General features: G+C 42.7%; 3 protein-coding genes across 3 annotated transcripts; 1 reads left to right on the top strand and 2 right to left on the bottom strand.

Annotated features, from left to right (window-relative positions):
* Positions 1–5,729: 5,729 nt before the first annotated feature.
* Positions 5,730–10,533, bottom strand: C7974DRAFT_454971 (uncharacterized protein; the record flags this gene model as incomplete). The annotated part of the gene is made up of 12 exons (XM_046145940.1): positions 10,325–10,533; positions 9,754–10,253; positions 8,883–9,698; positions 8,791–8,811; positions 8,564–8,735; positions 8,347–8,439; positions 8,054–8,289; positions 7,899–7,988; positions 7,151–7,839; positions 6,853–7,096; positions 6,255–6,792; positions 5,730–6,193 (listed from the first exon to the last, which is right to left on the bottom strand). Exons 1-12 carry the CDS (start codon positions 10,500–10,502, stop codon positions 5,730–5,732), a joined length of 4,041 nt encoding a protein of 1,346 aa, XP_045995876.1. The 5' UTR covers positions 10,503–10,533.
* A 903-nt stretch (positions 10,534–11,436) lies between these two features.
* C7974DRAFT_454981 (uncharacterized protein) lies at positions 11,437–12,767 on the top strand. Its single transcript, XM_046145941.1, has 6 exons — positions 11,437–11,697; positions 11,763–12,022; positions 12,085–12,155; positions 12,223–12,333; positions 12,393–12,403; positions 12,495–12,767. Exons 1-6 carry the CDS (start codon positions 11,491–11,493, stop codon positions 12,708–12,710), a joined length of 876 nt encoding a protein of 291 aa, XP_045995877.1. The 5' UTR covers positions 11,437–11,490; the 3' UTR covers positions 12,711–12,767.
* A 33-nt stretch (positions 12,768–12,800) lies between these two features.
* Positions 12,801–13,778, bottom strand: C7974DRAFT_395408 (uncharacterized protein). The gene has a single exon (XM_046141980.1). The coding sequence runs from the start codon at positions 13,592–13,594 to the stop codon at positions 12,869–12,871; it is 726 nt and encodes a 241-aa protein (XP_045995878.1). The 5' UTR covers positions 13,595–13,778; the 3' UTR covers positions 12,801–12,868.
* Between the last annotated feature and the right edge of the window lie 136 nt (positions 13,779–13,914).

The raw sequence follows: 13,914 nt of genomic DNA on the forward strand, positions 1-13,914 counted from the left end.
AACGTAACCTCTTCTATTCTAAAACCTTAGTAGAACGCTACTATAGAATATATTACGTGTTATTCTAAGAATCCTATAATATTCTAACGCATTCTAATATTAGCATATTATAGAATATTAGAATAACTATAGAATATCTTTAGTATATAGCTAGTAGGAATATAAACCTTATAGTTTATATTTAACCTAAGTATTAATCTATAATATTAGATCTTAACTTAACTTTCGAGCTAGACAGTCTATTCTATACTACTTATTATTACTTCTTACCTTTAAGATAGACAGATTATATCTATACTCCTTAGTGCAAGACCCCTTTAATTTCCCTAATAGTATTTATCTCTAAGAACTAATTAAATAGTACTTATAAGCTTTGCTTAAAGTATAACCTTAATAGCTATATCTAATGTTCTTTTAATATATCTAATTAAGGTTAGTAGAGGGGCATTTAGATAGTAATAGTGTTTTAGTATAGTCTTAGTAAAAGTAATCTATTAACCTATATAATCTATTAGCTTATAAAGTATATTAGATATCTTAAAGGTATTTAATATATTAATATTATACTTTAAGCAAAGCTTATAAGCACTTAGTTAATTAGTTTTTAGAGATAAATACTATTAGAGAAACTAAAGGAGGTTTATGCTAAGAAGTATAGATATAATCTATCTATCTGAAAAGTAAAGGGTAATAATAAGTAGTATAGAGTAGACTATCTAGCTTAAAGGTTAAGTTAAAATCTAATATTATAGATTAATACTTAGGTTAAATATAAACTATAAGGGCTATATTCCTACTAACTATATACTTAAGTAAGTATAGTGTTTTATACTTATTCTATTATTTTATTATTATACTAGACTAGAATAGCTTAAGATATTATAAGATTCTTTAGAATAGTATATAACTTATTCTATAGTATTATTCTACTAAGACTTTAGAATAGAAAAGGTTCTATTATTATTAGTTCTTAAATACTAGCCTTCTTAAAGACCTTTAGGTTATCCTAAAGTATTATTAATCCTTCTATCTCTTATCTTCTACTATACCTCTTCTAAGGTTTATAATATAATATACTAGATAGATAAGTTAATTACTCTACTAAGACCCTACTAAAACTTAACCCTCTTATATAATACTATAATAACAATATAAATTAGGACCTTTAAAGGAAGCTAGAATATAGCTTATGCTTTAGGCTATTAAATAAAACATAATAATCTCCCTATAACACGCTATATCCCTCTATAATATATTTTATGCAATACTATATAATTAATATACTAGATAACCTATATAAGCTAATTATATGCCTAAATTAAGGAACCTAGATAAGAATAAGGAGGAGGTAATTATTTAGCATATACTTAACCTAAACGTAAGAGGGTTTGCCCCCTAGCTAGTAGTAGTAGCTAATATAGCTAATTCTTTATATAAAGAGTATAATCTAAGCTATATTAGTATAAAATAGCCTAATATATTTATTAAGTACTACTCTAAGCTCTAAGTAAGGTTTAATTATAAGTATAACTATAAGTAAGCACTCTATAAGAATCTAGAGATTATATAAGGCTAGTTCTACCTTATAGAGAATACTAAAGCTAAGTATAGCATCTAGAACTAAGATATATATAACTTTAATAAGACTAGGTTTATAATAGGCTAGATATTAATAGGAGTAGTTATTATAGGCTTAGAGTATTAAGGGCGGCTAAAGGCAGTTTAATAGGGCAATTAGGAGTAGATAATAGCTATCTAGGGCGTAAATAGTATAGGATAGGCTATTCTACCCTTTATTATCTTTTAAGGCTATAACTATCTCTCTACCTAGTATAAAGAGGATATAATACCTTATAACTAGGTTATTATAGTCTCTAAGAATAGCTAGACTATAAATAAGCTTAGATTCTAGTAGCTATAGCACTTTAAAGCCTATATAGGGAGGCATGCTGTAGGAGGGTACTAACTACTAATTATTAATAGCTATAAGAGCTATAACTCTCTCTAATTCTAATAATACTATAAGGAGAGGAAGATTATTATACTCTATATACCTCTATACTTATTGCACCTCCTATAGCTACTTAATATAGGTTGTTTTACGCTATTAAAGAAGGCATATAGGCGCTAAGCTAAAGATCTTATATATAACTAGATTACCTATATCTTAAAACTTAAGTTCCTACTATGCTTTAAATGCGCATATAACGCAGTAATAACTCCTAGTAATATTTAGGGAGGGTTTAGAGGCGCTAGATTAGTTCTATTTAACCTTAAATAAGTTATAATAGGCCTTAATGTTTAACTGTGCACCCTATTACTACTTCCTATCTCTAATAAGCCCTAGCAGTTCTATATACTCTAGAACACGCTAGAATTTAGGTCTTAATTAAAGCTAGTTTAAGAGAAGATTTAAAAGTATATAGATAGCTTACCTTCCTCTATTATAAATGCGCTAGAAAAGCTCTTAAAAGGCGCTAAGATAATAGCGTATTCGCTAGTATTAGTATATAAGCAGGTTTCTAAGCTTTAAGATGCTAATAAGGCTATAATATAATATAAATTATATAAAAGAAAGCGCTTATAGTAGAAGAGGACTCTAATAGTTAAAGAGGGAGTATAATTAACTACTCTAGCGGAGTTTATAGCGCGTAGTAATAGTAAACATGTAAAGAAGATAGTATGCACTAATAAAGGTTAATAGACTATAAGACGCTATAAATAGTGCTAGGAGATAGGGCATAACTTACGCATATATTAAAAGAGATTATAGATAGCTCTTCTATACTATAACATGCTAAATTACTATTTATAGGCCTATAATAGGGTATTATAGGCTAAAAGAGAGTTAAGTTTTAGTAGGGTCTTAGCAGAGTAATTAACTTACCTATCTAGTTAACTTACCTATCTAGTATATTAGTATATTATTATAAAAAGTTTATATCTTATTTAAGAGCTTAAAGTGCAAGCTATACTTAAGCTTTCTAAAGTATATTAATATTATATTATTATTAAAGTATTAGTATAGGAAGGGTACTTTAGTAAGGGCTTAGTAAAAGTAACTAACTTACCTATTAACTAGCTTACCTATAGAGTATATTAATAATAATAATATAAAGTTATTTAAAAATAGTAAAATATAGTAAAAATAGAAAAAAGTTACTAAACTATAAAAAAAAACTTAATAGTATAGTAAAAGACTTATTAAGCTATTAAAGAAAAAGACTTAAATATATATATATAAATCTATAAATATAAAATAGTAAAAAGAATATAAGTTAATATAATTGCTTACTTTATAATTAAGTTAAAACTTAGTAAGTAACGTACCCCACGGGCGAGCGGATCAACGGGCGAGCGAATCACTTTTGCCAAGCCCCCACCAAAACTTGACCCATCATGGCCCAAAACACCACACTTTGGTCCTGCACGGTACAGTACAGGCTGGAATATCATTCAGAGACCTCTTCTACATCAATCTTGCACGTTCGCGCGTTGTGTCCTGTCTGATTGCACCTTCCACAGCGCCGTTGGGTTGGCTCGCCCTCTTGAGTGCGCACCTGCTTCTTCGCCCTCTTCCCATCACCACGCGCCCCAAACTCCTTTAGAGCTGCCAGCCGCTGCCCATCTTCAACTATTAGGGTCCCTTCCTTCTGAACTCGCTTTCTTTTATGTGATTTTCGTCGCATGGCGGCCTCGTTAGCCGCTCGAAGCTCCTTGATTTCCTGTTGAGCTAAAACCAGCTTGTGGGATAAGATTGCTCCCCCCTTTGCGTAGTGCTCAAGCGCGCTTAGAACAGAATTTGGTGAGCTGCCCTGCTGCCTCTTATACTTCTCTCGAATCAGAGTTGATTGCGACCCAAATTCCAGGGTGTTGCTGGGGGTTTGCGACTGCCAGGGTACGTTGTTGGTGGGGAGTGGTGGTGATGGAGTCCGAAGCTTCACATTAAGGGCTGATATGACCCGTTCTGGGTCAAAGGGGACCAATCCAGCACCTCGAAACCCTCCTTGGATATTGCTAGAGGTAAACACCGCATTATAGGCTGCTTTGAAGCATGGCAGGAACTCAGTCTTTGTGATGTGGCTGATTCGGTTGCGCATAAGCAATTCGGCTTGGCGCCCGTACGCTGTCTTCAAAGGGGCAAAACAGCCCACATCAAGTGGCTGCAGAAGGTGCGATGAGTGCGGAGGCATACATAGAGTAACAATCTTGTTATCCTTGCAGTATTTCTGGAATTGGAGCGATTCGTGGCTCTCGTGGCCGTCAATAACCAGCAGTCGGTGGGTACCAGCAGTACGCTCCTTTGTATGCGCGTCAAAGTGCTTCAACCACTCAAAACCAAGCTCATTAGTAGTCCAGCCGTTACCGGAGACTGCAATAACCCAATCCTGGGGCAGGTCTTCCTCCTTGTACCAGCCGGAGAGGTGGTGGCGCGCCTTGAAGATAACAAAGGGTGGAATGGCCCATCCTTTGGCATTGATACCCTGTATGACCGTTGTCCACTCCCGGTTGCCTGGCTGGACTGCCTTTGGCCTTCCTCGTCTCTCTGAAGCTGTAACAACTGCTCCCTGGGAGATCTGGCCCATCATGAAGCCTGTCTCGTCAAAGTTGTACGTGTCGTCATCTAGGATACCATACTTGGCTTTTGTGTTTCGCACCAGGGAAAACCAGCCCTGCACAACCCCAGAATCCTCGCAGAGGGCTCGCTTGTAGTCATACCTGCGATTAAACTTCACTTTGAGCTCTGGTTGACGCTTTACAAACGTACTGGGCCAGTTTGTGCCAATAGGGCCCAGATTGCGCTCTGCGCGCAGAGAATTGGCCATTGCAGCCACATCTGCCAGCCGAGGGCCAAATCCTCGCTCGTCCAGCTCAAGTATGTGATTAACAATCACCTGCTCCTCTAGATCATCCAGCCCTCGTGAGTTGGGCATAGTATCGCCTCGTGAAGGTCGTCCAGTGAGTCGATGGCTTAGTGTAGCTTGAGGAACGTTGTAGATAGCTGCAGCGCGTCGCTGTGAGAGTTTCGCGTCTTGTTTAAGAGCTTGAAGCGCAAGCTGTATTTGAGCTTCCTTTAACGCGTTAAGATTAGGTTGTTGTTGAGGCATTGGTATGTAGAGGATACTTTGGTGGGGGCTTGGCAAAAGTGATTCGCTCGCCCGTTGATCCGCTCGCCCGTGGGGTACGTTATAAATATTAATATATAAAGCTAAACTACCTCTAATATAATAATTTTAATAAAGCTAACTTTATATTATAAAGTTTTTTTATCCTATAAGCCTTAAGTTATACTATAGTAATATTTAAGCTTTAAAATATATTATTTCTAAATAATAATTACTAACTATAAGTTAAGATTACTATTTATATAGTAACTTAAAGTAAGTTAAAACTACTAAACTATCTAGTATTAATAAAGCTATAATAAAGTCTATAGCTATTATAAGTTATATTAGCTTATTTATAAGTTATAATATATAATTAAAATACTATAATTATTAGGCCTTACCTTTAGCCTACTAAGCTAAGTAGCTAGAAAAGATTATAACTTACTTAATAGTAAGTCTTTAGCTAGAACTATATATATTATTATTATTTTATTCTAAGTTATATAGAATAGAACCTAATAAATACTAATACTATAATTTATATTATAATAGAAGTTATAGCAACTTTATAATTAAACCCTAAGCCTCTATATAATGCTTGTTCTGCTCTGCTATACTATTTTAGATCTTGCACGAGCTTCCTCGAATGCTTGTTATCTGGTCAAGCTTTACCTTTATAGTGCCTAGACTTTCGTACTCCTTGGAGCTCATGCCACGTCTAGCATTAGCAGCATTCTTAAAACCACTCCGACCAACACCAGCACTAGCTAAGGAGCTGAAGATAACCATAAAAGCGTTTTCAGGGTTCTCTATCAGGCTATGCACCAGCATACCAGCCTCACCAATTGTACCAATGAGACGAAGCATACTTCGGACCGCTGTCAAGCCCGCCGCACCAGCAGCACTACCAGCCACGGGGATGAAGAAGAGAATCCCCATGATGAAGTTGAGAATCATCTCTTCCCGTTCTTGCTTTTTCAGCTCATCTGCCTTTCCAGCAATCTTCTGCATTGCCTCGACAGCCTCGACGGCTGAGTATGACGGGATAGAAGCGGCATCAACTAAGTCGGCCATCTGCGTTTGCTCTGGATTTGCGCGTAACCTGTCAGCGTAATTTGCACGATTTTTGGGCAGAGGGTGTCTTACCGTCATAAAGGCCAGCAATTCTCATCGTCTTGAATCGATCTAGCGTACCGCTCGCTGTGTCGTAGGAATCCCCAATAACTTTCTTTGGGTTGTAGATCTCGATGTTATCGCTCGCTCGGGGGTAGTCGTACCACCAGTCAGGCGCAGCGTCCATGCACTCGTTGACACGGTCCTCCGCATACTGACAGCCGTTACTGTACTGCATGCGCCTTGTTCCAAACGATACCCATGATTTTTCGATACCCCAAGTCTCTCCGAGGTCGTCCCAGAAGCCTCTCTCGTCTTTGAAACTGAAGGTAGCGTTAGGGATTCTTTCATCAACATCTAGGCCTTTGCCTTCAAATTCCATCTTCGGACATGCGATGTCTAAAGTCGTACGACCGTTTTTACAGTTCTTCCCGCCCTCGAAGCAGTCCAGAATGCAACCAGGATATTTACAAGTTGAGCAGCAAGTAACGTAGCGAGTTTCTTTGCAATTGAAATACTTGTCGACCTTATCGGTGGCCATGAAGTTGTTGATTTGCTCCGGTATTTGGTCCTAGTAAGCAAACAAGCCAGGTCAGTCTATGTCGCAAGCATTTGCAGGAATCAATCTCACCCGAGAATATTTTTCGTAGACCTTAAACTTCTTATCATAGTCGTTTTCCATCAACTCTTTGTACTTTTTCAGGGCGCCCTCATAGTTGGAGATCTCTACATCAAGCATGTACTGCTCAACACAGTGGGCGGGTAAGTCGTTCTTACCAGCTTCGAGCTGCTCCAAGGTAGTGTACTTGCCTGTGCACTCGGACCAGTAATTAAGATCGGTATAACCCTCGTCGTCGTCGACGCCACCGCTTCCACTATGTAATGTTAGCCTGATGTGACTTACTCAGCTTGAGCATTAGATGGCATACTCAGTGAATGTCTGCAGGTCTACAGCCCAATCAGTCGTGCCAGCAAAATTGTAGGAGTCATAAAACTGTGCACGATATTCTTTCATGGCATCGTCCATCCACGCCACCCATTCAGTGTCGTTATAGACCATGATGTTTGACCCTTCGCTCGTCCACTTCTTCTTAACATTACCAGACTCAATAATCTCGTCGATCTCTGCGTTCGAAATGTAGCCTGCGGTTTCCGTGCAGCGTCCTTTCGCAGCGTTTGACAGTCTAGACGATCCAGTGAATCTACATTCTTCAGAGTCACACCCAGATTGAGCCATCTTGAATGATCTCCCATAGCTAGCAACGCCAACCACAATCTTGTTCGAAGCTGCGCCTGCCTTGGTGACCATTGACAGGGCATCCTTGGTTTCAGTCTCATTAATGTGGGACCTCAAACAGTTTCCTGTGTCGCAACCAGGTGACGTCCACTTGTTACCGTAGTCCCATTGGCCGTGAAGATCATAGGTCATATAGACGATGTAGTCCAGATCCTTGGCCATGCTCTTGATAGGAAAAGACTTCAGATACCAATACGATGCCGGTGCTGCGAAAGAGATCGATTTGGAAGATCCAACGGAGGCCTTCAGGCTAGAGAGAAGCCTGTAATAGTTCAGGCCGTTCACAGGATCGTCGGAGGGAATCTCCGGGATGTCGGGAGCCTGAGCATCATTTGTGAGCCCCACGGACCAATCAATACTAAAATGCAGATAATACTGACCCCTGGATATTCCCAATCGAGGTCAATGCCGTCGAGATTGTGTTCGTTCATGAAGGAAATAAGGTTGTTCTTAAATTTCTCACGGTTGCCCTGGAAGTGAAAGTATGAGGTCAGTGTGACACTCCCAGATCATTTCACGCATCGTGTTTCCTTACAGGTTGTGCGGCCTCGCGGAGAATCTGGAAGGTTCCTGGCTCAGTGCTGAATGCCCAGCCACCAAGGGAGATAATCTTCTTCACGTCTGTCATACCCTTGAAAGTTTCGAATTGTTCCAGGACCTTGGGGTCGGTAATTTCAACTCGGTAGTCGCCCCGAGTTACATTCGCAAATGCGAAATGTATGTGGGTATAGATGGACGTATCTATTTCGTCGACGTTCATTGTCAAGCAAGCTAAAGAATCATTTTAGTCAGTAGGTACTGAATGTATTGGTCCCATAGAAGACTCACGGCGATTAAAATTCCAGCTCTCATAATATGCCAGCTTGATCTTACTTGTTGGAGCTGAACCCTTGATAATGTCTCTGCCGCAGTTGCTGATGCCTGTGTCGCGATTAGTCATTACGCGACATAATGACGAGTTGAAGAATCTCTTCCGGGGATATGCACGCGGCGATATCGTGAGAAATAAAAGTCTAGATCTTCCTCCATAGATGGGGGCACTTACAGCCATTTTTACCAGGAGCAGAAGTTCCGGGAGCACCCGTCTCGGACTTGGATATAACGCAAAAGTCATCAGTCATGCCACACTGGCCCCAGATATTACAGCAAACGTTAAGTGGGCATGGATTGAGGGTAGCCAGGTCTGTTCCAGCGGACGGTAGAGTCGTGCCATTCATCTTATCTCGTCAGTCTTGTATGCTCTGACGTCGACAGTTGGAAATGAGTTCTTACTGTTGGCCCACACACAGCGTTCTAAGAAAGTGAATTTGTCAGTTATTGCGGCCTTGTATCGATTCGAAAGCAGAATGAAGGTCGATACATACCGGAACATTGGCAGGCATGGGGGGGCTGCCTTCACTGACACACATTTTGAAGTCTGGGAAAAGACGGTCGCACCCATTCCAACCCCATGTCTTTTTGTTGAAACTTTCGAGCTCAGTCACTGTAAGATCGCGAGAGACAGCGATCTTAGAGCAATAGTCGTCTTTTTTTGTGGTGTATACGGCGCAATTGCCGTTGGCATCCTTCTTTGGCTTCAAATCCGGGTAGTTGCCATTCGAGCAGCAAACCTTCTGACCTTCGCCTAACTTCGAGCAGAGATCAGTCTTCGTATTCGCCTTCATGAAGTCTGCTGCGCTGATGCCGCACTTTGAAGCAAGAGAGCCGCAGCTATCGCCGCTTACTACCTCTATCGTTTTGCAGGTACCGTCCGAATTGCCAGCAGGTAAAGAGTTTGGCAGAGATCCTGTGCTGCAGCAGACCTTTTCATCTTTTACAAGTGTCTTGCAGATATCAAGGCGGTTGAACTTTTGGAGATCAATCTGACTTATTCCGCACCGACTTGCGACTACAGCACAGCCATCGCCCGACTGGACTGTAGTGGTCCTGCAATCAGCCCTGATGCTGAGACGTGATCTAGTTCCCATCGATGCATCTGTGGTATTCGTACTGTTTGAGGCGCCAATAGTAGGGCCGGGGACTCGGAGATCAATGTTCATCAACTTCTCGCCCCCTGTGAATGGCATGCAAGCTCCACTGGCCCAGGTCCTCACAGCTTCCTGAACCAATGCGAGATTCTTTGAACTCGTGGCGATAATTCCGAAACTATAGTCTGCTCCACGGCCATCGGATTCGCATAGCTAATGAGACTTTGTCAGCAACAGTATCGCGGCGGCTCCGTGCATCAATCCTTACCTGTACTACGGTGGTCTTCGAGATGGATTTGTCCTGCGCTTTTTGAAGAAGCTTCTCTAGAACGACCTTACTGATCCCGTGCTGATGGACTTCAGCTCCAGCAAAGAGACCAATGCTTGACGACTGAGAGTATGCGAACTCCATTGCATTGTTAGTACAGGAAGGCTTCTGTACCTCAAGATGATTGGCGATCTGGCGGCCAGCTGAAAGGAAATGACTCATGGAGAACTCGTTGTCGGCTTCTACTTGCGGTTGGTGCAGGTAAATGAAATTCTGTTCCAAGACTCGGTTGGCAGTCGTACAAAGAGACGCTTTCCCCTCTTCGGTTTCAAATGCAGCCTTGACGCCGGAATTGTAGTCGGCTGAGCAGGCCCTAACCACTGTTCGCGCAGCGTTATCGTTGAGAGCTGATTTGACTACCATGTCGAGTAGCATAGTTTCGTTACACAGTGACAGCTTCGAAGCATCGGGAAATAAGAACCATTCAGCGCTCGAGGTCACTGCATTAGGTGAGTAAGATGCAACCAAAGCTTCCATTTGAGCCTATAGTTCTTATTGCTCGCCGTGCTACAGGATGAAGGGCAAGCCTTGAGAGCCTCTGCTGATACTCGTTGTGCTGCTGCCAGCCATTCATCGAGGTCGTCACCCGCATCTTCGACTCGAATGGCGATGTGGCCAGCAGATTTGGTGGCTAAAACGTCTACACCTAGCCAGGCTAACAGAACGAAAGAGTGGAAGAAAGCCCTCATGGTATTTAAGAAAAGCAAAAGAGATGTGTTCAGAACAAAGGTAAGCCGCTCTTGATTTACAGAGAGCGAATGTAGGATGTTCAAAAGAGTGTAGATTTTAAGTACATATAAGCAATCTGGACTCAGGTGCTCACGTGCGTCATACACTGAAGAACTCGACACGGGACACTGACCATGTAAATTTCCCTCTCCCGGGACGACAGTTCCGGGGCCTAAAGGTATGCATCTGACTTGAGCCGTGGGATCCTTTGAACAGCTAGGGCAGTCTGCCTCGGAACTCATATCCTGGAATGCTACCATAAATATGCGCTTGTGATAATGCGCGTATCTTGTAGGAGCCTCAGACCGTTTCGGGAACAGTCACCGATAATAGTTGCCAAGACACGCTATCGTATGTAGTCGTAGATGCAGGGGTGGTTGGACCCTGCGGCATCTGTCCCAGGCCTCATTTCCGGCTAGCGTGCGGCACAGTCCTATGTATCGGATCGGCCAAGACGGGATGGACGACCAAACACAGACACATCAAGTTTCTGTAAGCGACACTGATCTGCTTCATACAAGGTCAGTACCTAGCTACAGCCTACAGGATGAGTGGTCAGTGACTTGCATCCGGATACAATCTCAATCAAGCATGCTCGCCGCTGATAGTACATCCTGTACGCCCCAGGGGCATGATGATTAGGTCTAGATCCGGTCAATCCTTCTGCAGACATATCGGACCGCAGTCAGGATGAGCAAGTCATCGCGCTATCTACGTTGAGCTTTTGATTAGCAAAACTGGGACAAGGATGTATGCCACTGTTGGAAAACCCGTAAACTTCATGCATCTAGAATCTGGACAGGGAAATCAGTCTACCTGCTAGTATACTACTTACCCACGTTTCCTTCTCCGTTTCGAACTTTGAGTAGTCTTTTCTCCAGGGCGTCTATCTTCTGTCGTTCACTCAGTACTGTCATTACTACAATTCCTGCTGTATATTATCACACAATGAGAGGCTCTCTTATGTTCACTCTTCTGTGCCTCTTCGCTACCGCATGGGCTGGCGGCTATCAAGGCTGCCTCGAACGCGTATGGTTGTACCAAGCCTACTTAATTGACAGTCTCAACGACTACGATGATCAAACAATCGGTTTGCAGTGCAAAGGCAAGAACTACAAGAAAGACACAAAAACTTGTACCAAATGGGATAGAATGGTATGATATATCTGCATAAATCTACTCCCGGATCAGACTGACTCATTTGGCAACCCGTAAATTAGCCAGGAAGCAAGAAAGGTTCGACGTTGTCCTATGACCAGTTCATATTCGCTTTGGGTGGTGCAAAAGATCGCACGGGATGGGCCGTAATGTCAGAAGGCAAGCTTGATGCAAAAGCAACAGCTTTGAACACATACAACAAGTACCTCACGCCACAGCCTGGTCAAGCCGCGGGTGCTGCTAAGGTCAAGAATTTTGGTGCACAGTTAGCCGTGAAGGACGCATTCGAATGGAACCAGTGCATCATGAAAGCTGGTGATGTGTAAGAAGAACTCTCTCAAAAGGGGTGCCAAGCACTCGCTAACTTTACATGTGAATATCTAGCGTAGACCGGACGTACAAGGCTAAATCGTCCGGTATGGATGATGCTACAAAGAAGTTGTTCGAGAATTTTGGTGGGTCGCATCTGCATCATTGTATGCTAATTGCAACACTACATACTGATATGTTATGAATGCCTAGATTCCACAAGAGACCTAATCATCAATGCGCGTACAGGTGACCATGGTCCTTTCCTCATCGATCAAGCACGGAAGAAGCTATCAGGGATGGACATCAACATCGAGGTCATGGGTACGTATGATACCAACATCTGTGAGACACGACAGCTGATACCCTATTCTCATCTCTAGGCAAAAATCCGGTACGTGGATGCAAACTGGACTCCTCGATTAACTCAGATTTCTTTGGCATAGCGATATCTAAATTCTTTTTGCTTACTAGTTTGCATTTAGGTTGACAGTAACAACAACTGGGAAACAGTTGATTGGGCCGAGACCGAACGAGAAGCTCGCGAGGGAGGTGACAAGGATGCGGGTACGAAAATCACAAGCTTTTTGAAAGAGTGGTATGGGAACACCGCCGAAGGTGATAGTCACGCGAGAGATCACAGGCAGGTGATCAACTCATTCAAGCGGGTCCGAGATCAACAAATTGCCTGCGGTCGTTGATTGGAGGACAGGGCTGTCATTAAAGTTCAATGAATAGCTTCAAGTCTCAGATCCCGGGGCACGGTACTTTCAGATATCTTGAGTAATCAACAGTATTTCATCGATAGAACCATGCCTCTGGCGAAAGCCTAAAATAAGAGAAGACGATTGGTGCAGCTTCAAGACTCGTCGTCGCTGGAGAATGCTTCGCCAGTAGCTTCTAGACGAGCCTTCTTCAGCATCTGTTTACAAACAAATTCAAATTCAGTGCCTCGCACAACTCGACCATCCAATGCATCAATGAATACCAGCTTTTCTTCGGCGCAGGGCCAGGCATGATCATCGATAGCCCCAGCCCACATCCAGAAACCATCTGCACAGACGATATGAATCTCTTCCACACTAACAAACTCCATGAGTTCATTTGATTCAGTATGGTAAAAGTATTCGTCCCCGTTCTCCCGCTTAAATTTGAGACGCTTGACTGCTGATGCGATCGATCTGTAATTACAGAACTCAGAAGCTCCGATGTCCACCATATCGATGTCAAGATCCAACCAGACATAGCGCTGCTCGGTGTCGGGGGAGCCTCCTTTCTTGGACCCTTCTTCCCCCTGCCCATCGGGCATGAAGAATCTCTCAACGGCGACCTGGGATGCGTTGTCGCTTGTGGATTTCTTTACTGCAGCAACCTCAAAGAAGACTCGCTCGTAAAGTCCAAGGTTCCGGGCTTCCCGGCAGGACTGTAGTATGGCTGGTATTGGCGTGGATGAGACTAGCTGGCCATAGCGTTGAGTCCCCTCTCGAACACGCCGGACGTCGACGGTGCGGGGCTCGACGGTGTCGTTCCATATCTGCTCTCGGAGCTCCAGGGGAAGCCGCGGAAATGGGTGAAAAGTGATCATGGTGTAGGATGGCGACTGAGCACTAACGCTATCGCTAGCAGTCGGAAGAGCGAGCGGCAAAAAGCTGCTATACTATGGAGAGCAAGTAAAAATGCTAGGCATAACACCAAGAAGTATGTTTACTCCCAAGCGCTCCGCGGTCAGCCTTACACCATAGGATAATGCGGACCGAACACAATGTGATGACAGTGGTTGGCAGAACTTTTGGAGGATTGGGCTTAACTTTGGGTGGCCTGCTTCCGCGCCAAGACTGATGCAGGTACAATGAGCAGGGGCCACGAGCATGGGCTAGGTACGTAGCATCACTTTGATTCCCGCAC

The sequence above is a fragment of the Boeremia exigua genome (assembly GCF_020726555.1).
Source record: "Boeremia exigua strain MPI-SDFR-AT-0100 chromosome Unknown C7974scaffold_7, whole genome shotgun sequence".
NCBI lineage: Eukaryota > Fungi > Ascomycota > Dothideomycetes > Pleosporales > Didymellaceae > Boeremia > Boeremia exigua.